Source organism: Rhipicephalus sanguineus, chromosome 4 (assembly GCF_013339695.2).
Source record: "Rhipicephalus sanguineus isolate Rsan-2018 chromosome 4, BIME_Rsan_1.4, whole genome shotgun sequence".
Lineage (NCBI taxonomy): Eukaryota > Metazoa > Arthropoda > Arachnida > Ixodida > Ixodidae > Rhipicephalus > Rhipicephalus sanguineus.
The window spans coordinates 197,146,108-197,169,118 of NC_051179.1; the positions used below are offsets into that span (position 1 = coordinate 197,146,108).

General features: G+C 48.4%; 2 protein-coding genes across 3 annotated transcripts in view; both read left to right on the forward strand.

Moving 5' to 3' along the window:
* The window catches only part of LOC119391015 (potassium channel subfamily K member 17), a 522,775-nt gene that overhangs the window by 377,005 nt on the left and 122,759 nt on the right, over nt 1-23,011 (forward strand). The gene's annotated exons all lie outside the window — the stretch shown is intronic.
* Nucleotides 18,804-19,763, forward strand: LOC119391963 (sulfotransferase 1B1). Its single transcript, XM_037659606.2, has one exon. The coding sequence runs from the start codon at nt 18,804-18,806 to the stop codon at nt 19,761-19,763; it is 960 nt and encodes a 319-aa protein (XP_037515534.1).

The following is a 23,011-nucleotide window of genomic DNA, read 5'->3' on the forward strand; positions in this document are numbered from 1 at the left end:
GACCCCGGAGGAATACATTAACGAAAGTTACAAATGATATCCCCTCACCGCACGGTAAAGTGCACTTTGTCCACCACAACGACGCAGTGTTCTCTTCATTTGTTACGAGGCTGGACGATGGCCTCATGCTGACCGAGAGGATGATGCCAAGATTGATTTGACAGACGCTTTGTAGACTCGCTACATAGGCCACATACGCTCAGTAGTCTACGAATACGACAAACACCACCCACTGATGTGGTCTACGTAGCACTATCCAGGCCTACAAGTCTCGACGGCCTATACCTCACCAACGCCAAGGGTGGCTTCAGGTTCCGACATGTCGCCGGCTCTGTCGACAGACAATGTGTCGACGAAATGACCGAGGCATCCACAAATTCCAACAGCTCTACTATACCACATACTTCACTACACGACCCCTCGTAACCACCATCATGACCGGATCCTATAACAAGTCATGACCAGCTGCTGGTGCTCACTGATCACGGTGATGATGCCCTTGTTCAAGAACCGTCAAGAACTTCTTGCACACATGCACACGGGTTCGTGAAACGTGCGTACGTTCTCGGGGACACGTATAAGCACTATATATCAGCTTACCGCTTCTGGTGTTGGTAATACCCACGTTGCCATTGGTAGCGTTACCCAACCGCAAACAACTGGTTATATAACACATATGCGGCTCTTCAACCTATATATGTGTGCGTATAATATTTATACAAATCTTTAGCGCCATTTTGTAACGTGTCGCTCAGTTAAAAAAGTTACGCCACTGTCACCTACCCGCCGCATGCTTCGCATAACATCGACTCCCACGGTACGTGGGAGCTGCCGAACTTTTTTTATTCATTTAGTTTAGTCCGCGTCCTTTTGTTAGCAATGTCTTAATGAATGTTTGTTGTCCAGCGTGAAGGGTGCAATATAAGTGGGACGTGTGTTTGTGCACTGGCGTGCTGTTGTGATTCTTTCTGGAGCGGTCCTGCCCAAATAACATCACAAACTGGCGAGCCTGCCAGGATCCGCTCGTTAAACCAGTGAAAGAAGACAGTTTCGCTCGAGACAGACACACGTTCAAACTGCACCATGGACTTGGAAAAACTCGCCGCTATAGGGGTCCAACTAGGGTTCTCGGGTGCAGAGCTTAACAAGTGGATTGAGGCCCAACAGGCTAAACTAAGGGATGAGAGAGCTGCAGAGCGAGAGGCAGCCAAAGAAGCTGACGAAAGGCAACGCGAAATTCTGCAGCTAAAGCTCAAGCTTCAGGAAGGAGCTCAGAATATGCCCGTAGCAGCGAATGACGCTTTGACTGCGCCCAGCAACTCCTCGCCTCTCAATCCGCAGAAGTTACTGCCTTTATTTGACGAGAAACGCGATGATTTGCACGCCTATCTGCAGCGATTCGAGCGCGTAGCCACAGGACAGGATTGGCCGCAAGAAAAATGGGGTCTCGCTGTAAGCATGTGCCTAACGGGTGACGCGTTAACCGTGATAGGCCGAATGACTGCCGCCGATTCCCTTGACTACCAGAAAGTAAAGAAAGCTCTACTGCAGAGATTTCAGTTCACGGCTCAAGGCTACCAAGAGAAGTTTAGGAAAGCACGAGCAGCAGATGGTGAAACTGGCAGACAGTTAGCAGCAAGAATTGCCAGCTATTTTGACCATTGGATAGACATGGCAAACGTATCGAAAACCTACGAAGATCTAAGGGATCACGTAATCTCTGAGCAATTCTTGCGTTGTTGCCATCCAAAGCTGGTTGTTTTCTTGAAAGAGCGAGAGTGCAAGTCACTAGATGAGCTCGCTAATTTGACGGATCGCTTCCTTGAGGCGCAGAATTTGACTAATCTAGGAAAAGGTCCTGACCCCCGCGAAAGAGTCCGGTGGAAAGCCTACAGAAGCGTCGCGTAAACCGCAACTCAAGTGTATCCTTTGCAATCGCTTCGGAATTTAGCTCCTGACTGCCGCAATCCACCTAAGCAGATGCTAAAGTGCAAGTTGTGCGGAAAAACGGGACACGTAACAGAAACCTGCCGAAACCAGCATGGGGACCACAACCGAGTTCGTCGTGCGCATTTACTGAATCCGAATCTGCCGGACTGCAGCGAGAAAGCATCTAAGCGTCCAGGAGGGAAGATTCCTTGCGCAAGTCACCACGACGACGACAACTTGCAGGGTGCAGTACGTTTCCTGGTCGACGGGATGCCAGTGGTCGGAGGTCTACTCCTAGGAAGAGAGGTTCGAGTACTACGCGATACGGGATGCAACACGGCAATCGTCCGACGAGAGCTCGTTCCTGATGTGTGCATCACAGGCAAGAACATCGGCGTCGTTCTCCTAGACGGATCAACTAGCCATCTCCCAGAAGCTGTTGTACAAGTCCACACGCCGTACTTCACAGGGATGCTGAAAGTGGCTTGTATGGATCGACCCCTATATGACCTTGTGCTGGGGAATCTTCCAGGTGTCAGAGGACCGTACGATCCGGATTCTGACTGGAAGCAGGCGGCTCGTACCCAGATGGATGAGTTACCGGCGCAAGCACACCCGACCAAGTCCTCTGTCACCTCAACCACTGTCTCTTCAAGCGTGGCAAAAGCCGAAGCCAAACAACAAGGCCAAGACAAGATCAAGCCTTTGTACGTGTCAACAACTTTCTTACCTGACGTTACCAGAGCGCAACTCGTCGAGGAGCAGCGAAAGGACCCGACCCTAAAAGCTGTCTTTGCTAAAGTGAACAAAGAGTTCAAATCGGGAAAGGGTCACAGTTATGAGTTCATTGAAGATAAAGGATTACTTTATCGACGCTACCGCCTGGCCACTGAAAGAACCTTTAAACAGATGGTCACTCCGAAAGTGTTCGGGGTCGGTATACTGGACATTGCTCATGCAAGTATCATGGCAGGACACCAAGGCATCCAAAGAACCACTGATCGTGTCCTGGCAGAATTTTATTGGCCTGATTTGAATGGGGACGTCAAGCGCTTTGTCAAGTCTTGCGACAAGTGCCAGAGAACTACCCCTAAAGGAAAAGTTGGAGTCGCACCACTAGGCAACATGCCTCTTATGGGGACACCTTTTGAAAGGGTCGCGGTTGATTTAATCGGCCCATTTTCACCAAGATCGGACCGTGGGAACCGATACGTTTTGACACTCATCGATCTTGCTACTCGTTACCCTGACGCTGTAGCATTGCCCGCAATCGATGCAGTTCACGTTGCGGAAGCACTCGTCGAGATTTTCTCCCGCATCGGCTTGCCAAAGGAAATGGTAACCGACCAAGGGGCAAGTTTCACCTCAGAATTAATGAAAGAGGTTAGCAGGCTTCTCTCCGTGAAGATGCTAAAGACGACCCCATATCATGCGATGGCGAACGGTCTCGTGGAGAAGTTCAATGGCACCCTCAAGACAATGCTAAAGAGAATGTGCCAAGAGAGACCTCGATCTTGGGACCGGTACCTTGCTCCACTGCTATTTGCATATAGGGAAGTCCCACAGGCAAGCCTCGGGTTTTCTCCGTTTCAACTCATTTACGGCCGCCACGTCCGAGGACCGCTAACCGTGCTGAGAGAACTGTGGACAAATGAGGGGCTAGACGCAGAAACGCGGACGACTTACACCTATGTCTTTGATTTGCGCAATCGCCTAGAGGAGACTTGCAAGATAGCCCATGAACAGCTGGAGAAGGCTCGTGCGAAGCAAAAAACCTACTATGACAAGAAAATTCGCCCTCGAAAACTATGCCCAGGCAACAAGGTTTTAATTCTGCTGCCGACTGACTCCAACAAGCTGTTAATGCATTGGAAAGGGCCGTTCCAGGTCATCGAACGGAAAAATGATGTTGACTACGTCATCGATGTGTCTGGGAAAAACAAGATTTTTCATATCAACATGCTCAAAAAATACGAAGAGCGCGAATCTACGGAACCGCAACAGGTGTCAGTTGTTTCAGAGGTCAAGGAAAATTTCTCCGACGAAGGAAATGGAGTACAACAAATGGCAATATTGGGCTCGTATCCCAGGCAGTTCTGCGCGGATACCAAGGGATTACCAAACCTTACAGCTCAACAAGTTAAGAATATGCAGGCACTATTTGAGGAGTATATGCAGACATTTTTCATGACATACCTGGGAAAACAGTGCGAATTAGTTGGCTAATAGTGGCGACACAGCCAAACCCGCTTGTACTGTAGTTGCCTAACTGCACTGTATACAATGCTCTGTGAAGAATTCTCTTAATGTTTCCATGCGAACACTCAGGCCAACTTACGGTGCACTCATAGTTCGTTTTGTTCCGCGCCCTTGTGCTAGAATAGTTGTGAACAACTTTCTCGAAAAAGGGGGTGATGTGATAATATGTGGTGCGCGGATACAAAAAAAAACCGAAAATTGAATATGTAGTGTGCCGTGCGGTGGCGAAGTGGATGTGATGTGTATGTGCCGTGCGGTGCCGACGAGGAAGACGACAGCTCGTGAGGCGCGGCCTCGAGGGTGGGTGGCCCGTGCCTTCGGCAGTGCGCGAGGTTGGTCGTTCGAGGCAGGACTACCTCGTTGGGCGTCTGGCCCATAGGTACGACCCCGGCCACGTCGTGACACTCCCACCAAAGCTCAGCCTTCCGCTAGACGACCGGTCTAGGAGAGCTGACGCCGGGTGCCTGAACCTGCCCGTGCCCCGCTGGTCTTGGAGAGCTGACGCCGGGTTTGAACCTGCCGTTGGCCCGCTGTTCCAGGAGGGCTGGCGTGGGCTTCCCAGGCGTACTGTTCGTGCTCAAGGGCACAACTCGCTGCCGCCGGAACCCGTGTGTCGTCGGCTCCGTCGCAGAACCGCTGGAGTTCGACGCGGCGACCCTGCGTCTTCCGACTTCGTCACGGCAGGTGACGGCGCCGCAACCACGTCTTCGCCACTGAAAGGTGCCGACGGGGAAGCAACGACGGCCCAGGCGACTACCCCGACGACCGAACTGTAGGCCCGACGTTCTATTTATTCATTTAGTTTAGTCCGCGTGCTTTTGTTAGCAATGTCTTAATGAATGTTTGTTGTCCATGCGTGAAGGGTGCAATATAAGTGGGACGTGTGTTTGTGCACTGGCGTGCTGTTGTGATTCTTTCTGGAGCGGTCCTGCCCAAATAACATCACACACTCATTAGAAGCTGCCGTATAATTGACCAGCTATTGAGTCAAAAAGGCCTCGGTTCGGGGTCAATCGACACGCAAAGTGCATTTTTGTAAGGGTTGCGCGTGCAAAAAGATATTGTAAGAGGTGTAGATGAAAGCGGATGATTATGTGCTGCACTGCCACTTGTCAAGATAAAAAAAAGCCAGCTGGTTCGAAAGCTAGATTGAGATGAAAGAGACTTTGAAAGATAATATTGAGAATTAAGTGCTGTCCTGCCACGTATAAAGATAAAAAGGCGAACTATTGATCAGGAAGAGATTGTGAGAGGTTTGAATGAGAACGGATGAAAGAAAACAACCTCTGTGTTGATCCTAAATGCCGCCATATAGGTCCTGACCGGCCCTATTTGTATCCTATTACCGCCATATGGGTCCTCTGGAGGTCCTATTTGAGTCCTATATACCGCCATATGGGTCCTGTTTAGGTCCCATTTGGATCCTGTTTGGATCCTATATACCCCCACACGGTCCTATACAATTCCTATATTTAGTCCTGTAAGTCCTGTATAAAACCATACGGATCCTGTATGAAACCATATAGGTTTTTTTCAGTAGGGCGCGTACGGCTTGCCGTGTGCTCTGAAACCGGCGTGACAGGCGTAGCTTCCCGGTCCACCGCCGCGGCGCCACCAGGGGGGGACGGGTTTCGCGGACGCCCCCGGGATCACATGCGCGGCGCGCTTGCGGCAGTTATGGCTTGAGCGCGTGCGTCTTCATGTGACGCCCGAAATCTTCTTTTAAAATCCATCTAGCGTGTACACATCAGTTAATTACCGATATTTCTTGTACATACTTGCAGCGCTTGGGCATTTTTGTTCTTGCCTTGCCAAAGATGCAACTTCGCGCACAGATCGCTTTTTACGGAAGTAATCGCGTGGGCATATTTTTCTGGTATCCTAGAAGACCACAACTAACCAACCTGCAGGCGCTGCACCATTCCTAATGCGTCGAAATACTTTATTTTGGCTCTGAGTATGTTGCTTCAGATTTAATCATTTCATTTCGAAAAAGTGATCTCAGAAATTGCAGCGGCCACTATTTATTTGACACAAAATAAGACAAACTTCTTCCTTCCTCCAAACATGTTTATAGTACACATACGGTACGGTATCGCATGCAACTGCCATGAAATAATGCTTATCATATGTGCGACCATCTCATAGGAGATTCGAGTCACTTTGAAATTTCAGTCACTACACCTTCAATACTGACAATTCGGCGAGCTGTTACGGGTTAATTAATATGAAAATGGTCAGACGGAAAGAGTGACGAAAAGGCTGAAAAACACGAACACATCTGCTTGCATTCCTGCGCTCTTCAGTATTTCTGTCTCTTCGCGTTACGCCGTTTTTATGATCATGTAACGAATTCAACAATGAACATAAAATCTGGACAAAATGTGAGAAGGTATTTTATTTGTTATGAATTTAGGGCTCATTCCTGCTATCTGCAAACGGCGGCTTGTTGCAAACGTTGTTGAAATCCAGCGGCCGTGACACCACCTTCCCGTTTTCTCTTATCTCTCGTTTTTTTCTAGTTCCCACCTTTCAGCCCGCGGCACCTTTGTCATCGGTTCCGGTTGTTTCCAAACGCTGTCGCGTTGCGGTGGCGTGCGTTGCCCCGTAATGCCATGTGGTACTGATGTTGGTTGCCGTGAAAAGCACGTTTTCCCTTTTATTCAGAGAGTTGGGTTGTCTGTGGTCATCAGCGGTACGGGGCACAGACTCTTACCTCAGCAAAACATGCGGAGACAAAGAAGTGCAGAAAAACGGCTGGGGGCTACGACAAAATTTCATTTCAAACAAATATACGTGGCAGCCAACACACACATTGCGAGCGACTCACAGAGACAAAGTTCGCTTTTGACAACTATACGGTAAACAAAAAGCGCGGGGGGGGACGCTTTCCTTATACTCGTCTCTCTTTTCTTCTTATTTTGTAGCGTTAGCTACACTTGTCCTGTCTAGCCGGAGTCGATTTCGCGTGGATCCTCATGAGCCGTGCTGCGCATGCGCGAGGATCGGTAATGTCACACAGTTGGCTCACCGCTCTACGCCACCGCGCTCTCTCCGCCACCGCCGCGCGCGACTCGCCGCTGCTGGTCTGTGCATTCGAGAGGAATGACGTCGTAGCCATGGCAGACACGCTGGCGCCAGCGCGCGCAGCTATTCGCCTTCGCTGTGCAGTCGCCGTCTGACTGCGCCGGAGCCGATTGATAGCGCCTCCGACTGGCGTTTGCAGATGCGTAACGCCATGGAGAAGGAGAGCGCAAATGCTGCTCAACGGCGCAGAAGAACCGAGAAGCTTATGTCATTGGATCCCGAAGTAGTTGCCTGGCAATTAGCGGCTCAGCGTACGAAGAATGAACAGAAGGCTAATAATTCTAGAAAACCTGGAAAGCTGAGAATAATCAGCTGAACCTTTGCTAACGCTACGTATATCCTGGCATAGCCGAGCTAAGCCACTGCATTTTTTAGTACTGTTTTGTTATGCCTTCAGCTTGTGAGCCCAAATTTCGGCTTCCCATGTCTACTTCCAGTCTGTGCAGACCATAAAACCTTTCGTTTTGGTCCTTTGATGTTAGGCACTGGCGAATCTTCGTTGCACACAAACGTGATTGTCTTGCGTCATGTGGTTCTGTCATCTATTACTGTATATTTTTTCTATTATATATTTTCTACAAAGGTACCCATGCTCGCTCCAACAAAGGTACGTACTTGACTGTCCTAGAGCAGCCGTGGTTTTGCGTGCTACTATAGTATACTTGTGTAAATATAAAAACGTGGTTGTCACTTGACCCGGCCGCCTCGAAAAAAACCGGGTAAGCGACTGTCACGCATGACTCGGCCCGCATTGTAGTTTCCCGAGGGAAACTTTGCACGAGCAACCGAGTTTGGCAGCGACTCGGACATTCCAGGGCAGTTACGAGCAAAATGTCCAACGTCGTTGCAGTGGTAGCAGCGAAACATCGCTGCAGGCTCGTGTAGCCGAGCAGGAGAATTTCGGGCCCCGGAGGGCACGTCCGTGTAGGTTGGCCTCCGGTACGGATCTTCAGCTGCTTGCGAGCCTTCTTGTATCTCTGCCTCAAGAGCGACGGCTAGAGCTGATGGTACGTCGATCGGACGAGCGAGGCGGACGAGGCGCTGGACGTTGCTGTTATTGATGGCGTCAACAAAGGCATTAGCAGCAATAAGGTCCATGGTTGCGGTAGGGCAACCCGAGAAGGCCTTCCGGGCCAAGCTATCGACGTGAGCAGCGAGTTCTTGAAGGTCTCGCCGACCCTGCCGGACGTGTTTCAGCTGTGTGAGGTAGAGCTGAAGAAGATGACGGTCACCATATCGGCTTTCGAGCGCCGACACCAGTGCTTCATAGTTCGAGCGGATGGCTTGGGGAATGTACTCGAGGTATTCAGCCGCGGCGTGACGGAGTTGCAGAACGAGCACCTGGGCTTTGTCTTGAACTGTCCAGCCGTTTAGGGTAGCAACAGACTCGAACTGCACCAGAAATGCTGCCCACGATGTGGTACCATCAAAGGTAGGTGGTAGAAGGTGTGCTCCAAAAAACGGAGACTGAGCTCGACCGATGTTGTTTTGTTCGACCGATGTGGACACACGTTGCTGACGGCTAGACTGTGCCTCGATGACAGAGACCCGTGCAGCCAGGTCTGCGACGACGTCATCTGCCGTGGAGGTACTCTGGGCAAGCGCGGTCTCAAGAGATAGCAGGCGAGTAGCAAAGCGAGTCTCGAAATCTTGCATGAGCGCTCTTCTGTCGGCCTCACCTTGTGAAGCCAGGGCTTGTAGGCAATCTGCCATAGGTAGACTGGGCCCTGTGCTTGACTGTGGAGGGTGAGTTGATGTGCCCCGGACATCAAACTCCGACGGAAGAGGCTGACGGGGTGCGGGTGGCGGGATGTTTGATGAGACAGGGGCTCCCGCGGCCTCTGCCAAGCTTCCCTCCGTAGTCGGGACAGCAGGTCCCACGGCCGGCGACGACGCATCGTCCTCCATAGGGTTCACCGCTGAATCACCGACTATTGCTGTCGCAGCAGAAGCCTTGCTCCGTGTAAGCATGGGTTACCGTTGTCACCGCTGCCACCAAATGTAACGTACGAGAGCAACTCAGACAAACACGGTCCAACACAACTCCATCCTTTTCATTCTCTTTCACTAGACTCCCCTTCACACGCCAGTCACTTCGTTGGTCTGATCCACTACAATATATATATATATATATATATATATATATATATATATATATATATATATATATATATATATATATATATATATATAGCTTGAGTTGATCCCCGCCATTTAAAGAAAAGTTCAGTTGTAGCTTGATTCTTCGAGATATTAATATACTAGTCACTGCAGTGATCGGCCTTATATATACATCAATTTGATGACATTGCCCAGCTATCAACTGTCAAGAATATTTGCAAGCCACCTTTAATGAATATATAATTCCGCAGCCTTTTCAACAAAGTTACGAGGAGTGCGTCACTATATTTGTAGAATCCGCTAGTATCAAGCATCCGAAGCTGAATTACTTTTCGGCACAGTATCATGTATCAGACATCATGACAAAGATTCAACGTATGTTTTACATGCACTTCCTGTGTATAAAGAGCATGAACGTGTATTGTCAGATGTTTCAAATGAATACCTGTAAAGCATTTTCAGCTAAGAAAACTCAAAGGTGCTGAAGAAATGTCACGGAAATCAATATGTTAAAATAACAACCGATGCATTCATTGCACGCACATAAATATAACAACACTTTCTCACACATTCAGCGCCATATAATATTGCTGCGCGCATTGTGGAATATTCTTTCAGACACAAAGCAAAAAGATAGTCCTGGAAAAAAAATGCCAGTAGCTAGGCACGTACACGCAAACTTAATTGGCTATTTAACCAGATTACGCGAACGAACTCAACTGAATGCATGATAGGTCATGACTGCGATAGATGAGATAGAAAAAAACCGCTTAGAACAGCTGAGTGAGATCGCTGTTGTGACCACACCAACTAATTGGGAAACGGAGCCGCCGGCACCCGTTTCCCGGATGGATGGATGGATGGATAGATGGATGGATGCAATGAGCGTCCCCTTTATAACGGGGCGGTGACATGTCTGCCACGAGGCTCCAAGGAGAAAAAAAAGAAAGAAAAAAAACTTCCTTTTTCATGTTGTTCTAATGCCTTATCTACATTGATTAAATCTATGTTATTATACCAAAAAATATAAATTCACGGTCCATCTCTCTGCCTCTTAAGGCAGAATGACCTTTTTTTTCCCCCAATTATTTATTTTTGTACTTTATCTCTACTTTTCTGCCACCAATACTCTAACCGTCTCTTACTTATTTCTATCGCGGGCGTGTTCAGCTTTCCATTGTTGTCCCTAAAACCCAAGGCTTCATGTAGACTCGTGCCCACACGTATACCTGGGTGAATATCGCCACATTCAATCAGTACATGTTCCATCGTTTCCTTAGTTCCCCCCGCAGCATGTACATTGTTCTTCTTCGCTACTGAATCTGGCTTTATAACTACGCGTTCTAAGGCAGCCCGACCTTGCTTCAAACAGTAAAGCGCTTCCCCTTGAATTATCATAAAACCTTTCCCTCCTTATTTCGTCTTTTCCTTTTCGGTAGTTACTCAGAGCCGGCTTCTTTTCCATCGCTGTCATCCAATAAGTCCTCTCCGCCTCTCTGACCTTCCGCTTTCCTTGTTGCCATATCGCCCGCACTGCCAGCCGTATATTTACTGGTGAGCCTCCTAGTTCTTTTTCTCCACTGCGTGTCAACGCTTTTTCTATACAAATACCTGAAAACCTCTGCCCATCTACTCTTCTTCATTTTCCTCAGCCTCTCTTCGAATCTCATTTTGCTCTGCGCTTCCCTCACTTCAAAGCCTGTCCATCCCATATCACCCTTTACCGCCTCATTTGTCGTCTTACCGTGAGCGCCCAACGCGAGGCGGCCCACCGTCCTTTGATTTACATCCATTCCTGATTGCACCTCTCACTTCATGCACACCACTGAGTTCCCAAATGTAAGCCCCGGAACCATCACACCCTTCCACAGCCCTCGAAGCACCTCGTACCTATCGTATCCCCATAAAGCTCTGTGCTTCATAATTGCAGCATTCCTCTTTCCCTTTGCTACCGATGCTTTCTCTTGTACCTCCATATATCTATCCCCCTCATTTACCCATACTCCGAGGTACTTGTACTCGCTTACCCTCGGTATTTTTTGGCCCTGTATTAAGACCTTATGGTCTCCGTGATCATTGAATACCATCAATCCACATTTTGTTGCACTAAATCCTAGTCCTAGAGCCTCACACTCCCTTCCGCATATATCTGCCAGTCGCTGTATATCATCTTGACTGTCCGCAAATCAGACAATATCATCAGCATAAAACAGACCTGGAAGCTTCTGCTCAACCATCGCTCCGACCTGTTTGTGTGACAAATAAACCCAATGTTGCTACCTTCTAGCGCTTTTTCCATCCTCGCCATGTACAGCATGAATAACAGCGGGGACAAAGGACATCCCTGTCTCAGCCCCTTGCTAATTTCAACGCTGTCCTTGCTACTTGTTCCTTTCCATTCTATACAAACTGTATTTTCTCGGTATATTTCCCTCAAAAGCTGTACACAGTCGTCACCTATGCCCAGTTCCTTCAATATATCCCACAAAATTTCCTGATTAACGTTGTCATACGCCCCGGTGATATCTAGATAAGCTACGTATAAGGGCCTGTTTTCTATTTTAGATATTTCAGTACACTGCGTAAGAACAAACAGATTATCGTCTAACCGCCTGTCGATTCGAAATCCATTCTGAAGTTCTCCCAAAATATCATTTTGTTCTACCCACGCTTCCATTTTTAATTTTACTGCCTGCATCGCCAACCTGTATAGCACCGATGTAATTGTTAGCGGTCTATACGAGCGAATATTATCCTTTTCTCCCTTGCCTTTATAGATTAAATTCATTCTACTTTTTCGCCAACTGTCTGGTATTTCCCTCTCCTGTAAGCACTTTTCTACGGCTTTCAGCAGTGCTTCTTTAGTGTTATGTCCGAGTTCGTTAATGAGGCTGACGGGAACCCCATCTAAGCCCGGAGTAGTGCGCTTAGGAATTTTAGGGGCGAAGCTCCTTAAGGCGGCACCCGTTCGTCCCTCGTAGTCGTAGTCGTAGTAGTCGTAGTGCGTAACCAGTCTTACGCTTTGACCTCCAAGGTGGTGCCGGTGGGAGATTTTTCCTGTGCGTTGTTGAACAATAAAAAATTTGCAGCGTGCGCGTTAACTAAAGCCCGAATTCTTCTGTCTCTCATTCCCCATTAGCAGCCATTGGCATGTTCCAGTAGGAAACGTTAGTAGAAGTAGAAGTGTAAGTGTTAGCTAAAAGCCGACTTCTTCTGTCTCTCATTCCCATTAGCAGCCATTACCTCCAAGGTAGTGCCTGGTGAGATTTCTCCTGTGCGTGATTAAACATTAAAAATTTTGTTCAAAACGCCGTTGATTGATGAAATAAACCAACGAAAGACGCCAGATGTTTTGTAAAAGCAAAACGAAAGAACGCCAGATGTTTCTAAAGCAAAACGAAAAGACGCCAGCTGCTTAACGAAAGACGCCAGATGTTTTCTAAAGCAATGGTTTTCTAAACAATGAAAATTCACAGCGTACATGTAAAATTAAAGTGAGCTGCAAGTCGTTATAACTCATCGAACCTTTAGTATAAACGCGCCCGATCTCACGTCGGTGATGATGTACTGGGCAGATTTCACGGAAGATTCACGGTTTACCGATGAACCTCCGCAGCTTCGCCCACTCATCATCATTCACTCCGTGGATATGCTGTGATTTTTTTTCCTTCGGCCTTCTTCCAATTGAAATTCTCTAGTACTACATCTTCGTCGGTTGCACTCCTTTGCGTACCTTTACTCACCGGGGGAATCCCCTGGGGGACCTTTTTAAACGAATCGGCTGTTATCTTTCGGATGTAACCTAGCGCTTCATATCCTTCCAATTTATTTCCTCCTTCATCTACCATATGTTGTTGCATTGTGACAGACTTCCTACCCAGCGCTTTTAGGTGGCTCCAAAATATCCTAGGCGCGGCCTTCTTTTCGCGAATCTCTGTCATCCAGCGTTCACTTTCCCCGCCCCGTCGCGCCGCAGCGGCCGCAACTGCATCTAGGGCGAACACGCGCTCTGCCTAGAAAGCCGCCCGACGCGGCAGGCCGTACCGTGCGCTTTTAAAGACGATAGTCTTCCTTGGGATACTTCAACGGAGAAATTTTGGTCTGTCTGTCTTTCTGTTTGTCGGCACGTCACTCGATTCAGCCACTCGGCCAAATTTGAACCACTTGCCCAAGGGCCAGCCATATTGAACGGCTGACTAGGTTCAGACTTTGTCGATCAAAAAGCAAACATTACGCATATCTGAGGCGCAACATCACTAGGTAAGTATTAGGTGGTGTGTTCCTTTAATAGAAAATGCATACATACGTAATTCTAAAGACCCTAGTTTCTTAAGCTGCGCTGAAAATGCGACTGCGCTGAAACTTGCCTTCCTCCGTGCCCTCTACACGAGCTCATTGTTGTGTTTCGGTTTCGGTTCTGTATTGCACTGTTCGAATGCCATTGGGCGCCGCTCTGGCATTCCTGATTTACCCAGGCGACGTGTAAATAAAAGAGTGTGTGGAGAGTACTCGTTGAGTGCGGACGTTTCTTCTGCTTCAGCGCTTCACGCCAAACTGCGTGTTCGGGCTGGCTGGCGTCCCCGCCGGTCGCGTTGGTCACCGCCGGTCTTCGCCTGCTGCTGCGCCGGCACTATCAGGCCGCAGCACAGCACTCATGTTTCCCGACGTATTGCCAGATGGCGTCCATATCTCACGCAGCGCCTCTTCTATCGTCTTTAGAGGACATTGGCAGCGAAGCACGCAGATACGCGGCCAATTTTTCATCCGGCGGCCCTGGCACTAGTGGTACCAAGCGTGAAGGAAGTGCGGAGTTGGATGGCCTTCTCTTTTTCTCTTTATTTCTCTCTTTCCTTCATTCTTTCTTTTTATCTCTTCTCTTTATTTCTCTGTGTCTGTTTTGTGTGTTTATTACCATTTCTTTCTCTATTTATTTCTTTCTGTTTCTTTATCCTACGTTTCTTTCTCTTTCTTCCCTTTCTTTCTCTCCATTTTTCGTCGCTTCGTCTTTCTTCGTCTCTCTTTCTTTCTTTTTCTCTATTTCTCTCTCTTTCTATCCCATGTTTTACCCCCTCCTCCTTTCCATCTTCCTCAACCTCAGCTCCCTTTCCCACCTCCTTGGTATCCCGTAATATACAAAGCTATGGTATGCTCTGCCAGCGTGCCTGGATAGCCGAGTCGTTATGATACTCGCCTTCGGTACGTGAGAATGCGGGTTCGGATCCCGCCTCGTCTGGAAGTTTTTCTCGTCAAGAATTTCTCTCTCATTTTTATTTCTGTCTCTCTCTGTACTCGTGTTCTCACACATCAGAGTTATTGCAGGCTGCGCCAGACAAAGCGGCGCACGGGTTCTGGAAGCGAAGCAGAAGATGATGAAGAGGACGACGACGAAGAAGAGAAGGAAGAGAGCGCGTGCCGGTTCACGATTATTATCAGTTCTGTTTTCGTGTCATGGACAGACGGCCAGCTTAAACAGCTCTGCTGTAAAAAAAATCACAGCATATCCACGGGGTGAATGATGATGAGGGGGGCGAAGCTCCGGAGGGAATCATCGATAAACCTTGAAACTCTTCGGTGAAATTCGCCCACTACATCATACAAAGAGTGTGAAACACCGTGTATATTAGAGGTGTGCACGGGCTCCGGGTAGCCCGAAAGCCCAAGCCCGACCCGGCCCGCGGGTCGGGCTCGGGCGGGCCGACGTATTTTCACCTCGGGCCCGGGCCGGGTTCGGGCTGCTCGGAGTTTTATCGGGCCGGGCTCGGGCCCGGCGTAAATCCCGACTCAAGCCCGAAACATACAGAATGAGCGGGAATTGTTTTCCAGCACGCATACAGCGCCTTTTCCGCTTTTCCTTTCCATTACAGTTGTTCGGCGAGTGGAGCGACAGTGGTGAGAATGTAGCAGTTACAAAACATGAGCTCTCCGATTATCTCTGTATGGAATCGCCCTCCAGTCCATCTGAAATTGTAGTCTTCTGGAAAAAAAACAAGCAGCAGAGATATGCCAAGCTTGCCAGGCTGGCAAAAAAGATATTAGCAATTCCGGCGACGAATGCAAGCAGCGCACGTAACTTCAGTTCGGCGGGCTACATAATGCAAAAGCGCCGCACATCGTTGAAGCCGGAATCGTTGGACTGCTTGCTGTTTTTGCACGACATCTTGTAATCTGTGCAATAGAGACTGTTCGTCGTGTGTCGTTTGATCATATTTTATATCCTCAATAAAATGCCAAATTACCGGAAAACGATGCTTTGACAGCGAACCTTCAAAAAGCCGGGCCGGGCCGGGCCGGGCCGGGCCGGGCCGGGCCCGGGATTGTGTTTTCGTACATCGGGCCGGGCCGGGCGGGCTCGCAGCACTTTGCCGTCGGGCTCGCGCGGGCCTTTGAAAAAGTCAGCGGGCCCGGGCTCGGGCTCGGAAATACGGCGCGTGCACAGCTCTAGTGTATATATTAAACATCAAACTTTTATTGTAGGGTTGGTTTACGTGGTCCCTTCATTATCATCGTTTTGTGAGCGGTGAAATGCAAGGAAAGTGTCCGCTCCCGAGCGAAAGAGAAAGCGCGCCAAGAGCGACCGCGTTCCCCGCTGGCGCTGTGAGAATTAACGGTAAGGCTAGAGGGAAGACATGACGCGCGTAGCGTTCCTCTTCGCGTTCCACGACGCAAGGTCAGTACCATGCCCAACGAAAGCCAACGGAACGCGATCGTGCAAGTGCTCCGGCTTCGCATCGCCTCATGTTCCCATTTAGCGTCCCAAAACCAAACATTTGCTCAAGTTGTGCTTTGCGTTTTTCGCAGAACTAATTTCTTTATCATGTACATTAAGACGAAAAGTTGAAAGCTCATTAGAGTATAACGCCCGCAAAGTATGTCTTAACTCTCGTGCAGCAGGGTCGTCGCGCCGTTGCAGATCGGCGCTCGCCCGTTGCCGATCCACCTCACCCGTTGCCGATCGGGTGAGGTGGCTACATACTACTATAGTGTACTAGAATAATTCCAGTACACTATACATACTACTACTACCCTAATGAGCTGCGCCCCTAAAAGAACGCTGTAATGCCAACGAGGCCACTTGGTATTGCGTGTATTAGTTTAAAACCTTAATGAGAATGTTAGCCGTGGCTAACATCTCGAAAGGAACCTCACGAGTGTTCTTAAAACAGGAGCCACATCAGAGTTCTTGTCTAAATACTTCAAGTATCTATTAACCACATTAGGGATCCTCAGAGGACCTTTTCAACTCACATCAGCGACTGTAAATTGCGATCACGTTATTCTATAAGCCCCGGAAGTTGGGGTGGCGCCGCCTAGCGCGAGGCCTGGATGACATCGCGGCATGGACTCTCTCTGCGTCCGCCGTGGCGCGCATGGTAACGTGACCTCAATTCGTGCGCGTTATCCCGTGTGTTCACTTTTTGCTTGTCTCAATCACCAGGTGCATGACCAAAACAGCAGCGATAATATCTCAGGTAAAAAAAAAACAATTGATTCATCAACCGTGACCACGCTATCTTGAACGCATTTTTCGAAAGTGGTCATCAGTGCAGGTCGCGATGTTGTGTCGCGCTGCTAAAGCCCACGACGCAGGTATTCCTAGCCACGGTTGCCGAATTCCATTGCGGGTGACATGCAAGAACATCCGTGTACTTGTCAATCGTCACTTAGCGCCCGACAAAGAAATCCTGGCGGTCAGAATTAATCTACGGCGCGCCTCATAACCATATCGTGCATGGTTTTGGTACCTAGATGCTCCGTATTTACTTTATTACGTTGCGCTGTGCTCGGTCGGTTCCACTGATGATGGCTTCCCCTCCACAAATTTTATTTTGCATTGGATGCATCCGCGTATCTGCAGACAGCGTTTCTGGGGTGTGTCAAACCCGCTGTGCACGCACAGCGGGTTTGCAGAAAATGCACGCAATGTTGTGTCTCGCCAAATATCACGAAAGCGCTTGCCCCAGAGTACCACCCCATCTGTAGGGCCAGTTTTTATTGCCTACTTGTTCACTCGCTTTGTTTAGTGTCAGTTTTTCTCGCAACAGTTTTAGTGCTTCTGTTAATTAAAACGAATTCATGTCATTTGCTGAACCTGCTCGCCTCGCGCAGAATCGTAGGAGCGGCGCTGCTTGAACAACATGTACAGCAGTTTAGCTAATTGCTCGTAAATTAATTTTGGTCATAATAAAGAAAGCAGCTTTTCTTTTAGCAAGACAATTGAGAAACGTATTAATAAACCTAAGTACTACTTTATTGGTGCGGTAGCAGGCATGCGCTTCGGTTCTGTAGCTTCCACAGCGCTGTCAGCAGAAGTTGTCGCCGAGTACAGCGTTTGCTAGTGCTAACTAAATGACGGAATGTGCACTTTAATGGGGGTGAAATGGAGCATCTATTGCGCACCTAGATTTAGTGGCAACCTAAATGAGACCAAGGTGGTTAAAGGTATTTCCGAGTCCTCCACCACGGAGTGCCTCATCATCATAGCGCGGCAATGGTTCCAGTGCTTTCGCACGATACGGGAGTACGGTGGGGGGGGGGGGGGGGGGGGGGGGGGGCGTCAGCGCGCCAAACAACAAATATTCTGCTATCTGGATATAATGGTCATATCGCAATATTTCTCATCCAACGACTGCTGAAGTGCACTAGGAGCTCTCAACTGGCGTGGACCTTCCTATGCTTCAAGAGATTTAAGGATCGGAATCCCAAAGTGGCGCAGTGTTTCAATTTATCAGGATATCAATGATAGAGCCAAAAGGTTCGACGTTTCCTCGTTCCCAGCACTGGCTGTATCACGATCGACAGTTCGCGTACGTGTGGCACCAAACATATGAAACACATGTATGGCATGTTCAGCTCCCCGAAAGCACGTCAGTGTTCCGACAGCTACTGCCCTTTACAGATAAACTGTTATTGTGACTGCATGCAAAAAACTGCCGCTCTGAACATTTCTCCAAATGTCCGTAAAATATTAAAGTCATTGCAGCTAGGGAGGTGGTAATATGAAGGCTCGTTGGACATGCATGTACAGGGTAGACCGCATCAAATGTGACCACCTCATTAGTGTTCGAGCCGGTAAAACAAAAAGTGAACGGGGGAAATATTCGTTATGTGACGACTAATCGTGGTGTCAATAAACAGAATAATGATTTTTCGAATTATCTAATACACACAATCTTCTATGAGGTATTGAAAAGAAATAGAAGACTAGAAATGGAAGACCATGTACAGTGATGTATGGGCCTAGTTAGTTGCCGGGTATTGGACCGTAAACAAAACTGAACCTTGACGTTTCTTATTCGCGAGCTGCTTCACTTTGGAGCGGTATAGCGGAGCATAAATATCGGTAGCCAAAATTAAAACAGCCTGCTTATTTTCTAGGATACATACCCTACGCTCGGGACATAATTGCCATGCCAGGTCGGAGGCCCTACATCCAAGTCATCGATGGTGTGCCCAGGTGTCCGGAGGTCGTCCCAGATATCTTTCGGAAAGGCCTCTCTTTTCGCGCTGCCAAGGGGGACGTTGTGCAGAGCTCTTATCCCAAGAGCGGGACCCACTGGATTCAATACACAACGCAGCTGATCCTGAACGGGGGGAAACCAATAAGCTCCTATGATGAGTTCACCCGCAACCTCCGGGCTATTGAGTACGTGGACACCGAAGGCTGGGTGTCGCCCATGCCCGTCAGACTGTTCACGACGCACCTGCCGTTGAGTCGAGACGCGTTGAACGAGGAGGCCAAGTACATCTACATCGCCCGAAACCCGTGGGACGTCTGCGCCTCGCAGTTCCGCATGACGAAAGATCTCAGTAGCTCGAAGTTCGAAGATGGAACGTTCGAAGAGTTCTTCGAACCTTTCATCGAGGGCGACTTGGGCTACGGGAGCTACTTCGACCACGTGACGTCAGCGTACGCCCGCAAGGACGAACAGAACGTGTTCTTTGTGACCTACGAGGAGCTCAAGAAGGACACTAGAGGCACAATCCTGAGACTGGCTAGCTTTCTGGGTGAGAGCTACGGTACGGTTCTTCGGAACGACTCGCACATGCTCGATAACATCGTCGAATTGTCGAAACCAGAGCACATGAGAAAAGTCATGGTAATCAATCTCAACCCGAATGAGACGCAGGAATATAAAGAGCTGCTTGTTAACAAGAAGACTACCAGCAGGGAAGGCTACTGTGGAGACAACTCAAAGTACTCACTGGTCAAAGAAGCCAAGGTGGGGGGATGGAAGAAATACTTTACGCCCGACCTACTTGCCCGTTTCGAGAATAAAATACTGGAAGAAGGGGACAAGGCATCTTTTATGGAGCTTTGGGAAAACATTCGGAGGGAAGCGGTCGTGTTATCCTGCCAGTCCACGTAAGACCTGTGCTGCTCCGTACCTTATTCGTAATCTGCTAGTGCGCACTGCATATTCTAAAATAAACAAAAGCCAAATATTTTTGAAAGAAAACTACTTTGCTACCATTTGAATTATTTCTTTGTGTATATGTCTCCGGCAATGTAAACAGAAAGAACTCCGGAGACCGTGGTCTCCTCTGGTCTTCCAGAAAGATTTCTCCTGTTCGGTGCAGCCCATTCCTTAGGCTCACATTTGGGTGTGGCAAAATGTAAGAGTGCATGCGGCGTCCTTACCAGTAAAAGTTTGTCACATTGCTTTTCTCAGCACTAAAATACCTTGTCGGATGAACTACACTTGGCAGAAACGCAGTACGTGTTGTAGGTTCCTAATTACTTCTAGTTTTTAACATTCGGCTTGGCTGGGTATGCTGGACTTCATTTAAAGGGCCCGTAAACAGGTTGCGACTTTTTTTTTACACCCGCCAAACAAGCTCGCTAATCCGTACAGTAGACCGCGGCGATCACGTTTTCCGAATATTACAGCGCTGCGCGCCGCGCAGACCCTTCATTTCGAAAAACAATTCCCGCGCTTCTTTCCTACGCCTGACCAATCCTCCTCGTACGCGCAGTGACGCAAACTCGGCGATCGCTGAGTTGACGTAGCACTGAGCTCGTCGAATGGTCTAAGCCAGGTAGGTCTCAACAAACAGTTGTCAAGTTAACGTCAGTTCTTGTTCCCACTCACCGCTACGAAACTGCGCCTTGTTTTTTGGCCCTGCGGTGATGCGATTTCGGCCATGCAGTTGTCGCGCGTAAATTCCTCGCACAGCATAGCACCTGCACGCACTTCGCCTTCGACATGAGGCAAAGCGTTGTTCAGTGGCCGGCTGCAAATCTAGCGGGGAGAGGGGAATCTCCGGTAGCTCGGACGGGTCGCGCTTGCTCGTGCGGCGAGCGGGGTTCTCCAGGCTTTTGTCTCGCGCCCCTTCGACGCATCGGAAAGCAAGCACGCATTCCTGCTGGATTGTGAACTGTCACAAAGGTTTAAAAATAGTGAAGAGCCGAAAACTGCCCGTCAAGTTACGGAGCACGTGCGACAATATAAACAATAAACACCCAGGAGCCGCAGCAAGCGGAAGAGCATTGCGACTGATCGAGCTCGCCGATGACGTCAATTGTTGACGTCTTGTCACGTTGCCGAAGTGGGCGGAGTCACGACGATGGGCTACGCCTTTCCCGCCATGTGGCGGAGAAGGGTGGTGATGCCGCGCGAAAATTTGAAACCAGCTGAAACGGATGTTCTAACCCCTGTAACTTCCTTATTATAGCACGTACTCGCAAAATTCTTGCGGCAGCATGTTCACATAGAAAAAGTGCGCATATTTCTTTTCATTACAATTTTTGGACATCGGGGTTGTTTACTGGCCCTTTAAAGCTGCGATGTTTGAAAGAAATAAAACAATGAAGGGAACAATATATTATCACACTATGTGTTGCTACGTGTAGGGAAATTTACTGAGCAGCGCCTCACCAGGGACGGAAGAAAACTTCCCGTCGAGTAGTGATGACCTCCTTATGTATAAGCGCACGATATTGTGTAAAAATGATCTATACTCTGATTTTACTCGTACAAGCTCCGACTCGAGCTTGAGACATGTTGGTGAGTCCTCTAAAGGACATGGGCACGTTGCTCTCACAAGGCACTGTATTCCACAAAATATAAGTTTTCACATATAGTAAACGTTTATAAACCAAAGTTTCAACTATATCCCACAAGAGTAATAAAAATGTAGAAAATCATTGCACCTTCGCACTAGCGGTACCAAGCCTGAAGGAAGTACGGAGTTGGGTGGCCTTCTCTTTATTTTTCTCTTTCCCTTTTATCTCTTCTCTTTATTTTCCTATGTCTGTTTAGCGTGTTTATTTATATTTCTTCCTCTATTAAGTTCTATTTCTCGTTCCTATCTTTCTTTCTCTTTCTTTCTCTCTCTTTTTCGTCGCTTCGTCTTGCTTCCTATCTCTTTCTTTGTTTTTCTCTATTTCTCTCTCTTCCTATCCTATGTTTTACCACCTCCTCCTATCCATCTTCCTCAACCTCAGTTCCCTTTCACACCTCCTTGGTATACTGTAGTATACTATACTATACAAGGTTATAGTGTGCTCAGCTGGCGTGCCTGGATAGCCGAGAGGTTATGATACTCGCCTTCGGTTCGTGACTATCCGTGTTCGGATCCCGCCTCGTCAGGAAGTTTTTCTCGTCAAGAATTTCTCTCTCTCTCTCTCTCGTTATTGCGAGAAAGAGAGAATCTCTCTTTCTCTCTTTCCTATCAGAGTTACTGTATCCTGCGCCAGACAAAGCGGTGCAGGGATTCTAGAAGCGCAGCAGAAGATGACGAAGAGGAGGACGATGAAGAAGAGAAGGAATAGAGCGCGTGCCGGTTCACGATTGTTATCAGTTCTGGTTTCGCATCACGGAAAAACACCAGCCTAATCAGCTCCGCTGTTAAAAGAACGTTGGAATGCCAGAGAAACCACTTGGTATTGTGTGTTAGTTTAAAGCCTACATGAGAATGTTAGCAATGGCTAACGTCTCGAAAGGAACATGGCGAGTGTTTTTAAAACAGGAGTCACATCAGACTCCTTGTCCCTATGCATCATATATCTATTAACCACAATAGAGATCCTCAGAGGATCTTTTCTACTCACATCAGCGACTGTAAATTGCGATCACGTTATTCTATAAGCTCCGATAAGTTGGGTCGGCGCCGCATAGCGGGAGGTCTGGACGACGTCACGGCATGGACTCTCTCGGCGTCCCTTGTGGCGCGCATAGATAACATGAGCTCGCTTCGTGCGCGGTATCCCGTGTGAGTTCACTTTTTGCTTGCCTCAATCTCCAGGTGCATGACCAAAACAGTAGCGTTAATGTCTCAGGTAAAAGAACCTACAAACAATAGATTCATCAACCGTGTCCACGCTATCTTGAACGCATATTTCGAAAGTGGTGATCACTACGGGTCGCGTTGTTGTGCCGCGCTGCTAAGGTCTAGGACGGGGGCATTCCCAGTCACGGTCGCCGAATTCCAATGCGGGTGACATGCAAGAACATCCCTGTACTTATCATCTATCACTTACTTATCCTCCGTCACTTAGTGCCCGACAAAGAAATCCTCGCGGTCAGAATTAATCTACGACGTGCCTCATAACCATATCGCGGTTTTGATACCTAGATGCTCCCTTATTTTACTTTAATAAGTTGCGCTGTGATCG

Bases quoted from the DNA above. Each gene is read 5' to 3' on its own strand.
- LOC119391963 (XM_037659606.2), top strand. From the start codon at position 18,804: ATGCCAGGTCGGAGGCCCTACATCCAAGTCATCGATGGTGTGCCCAGG.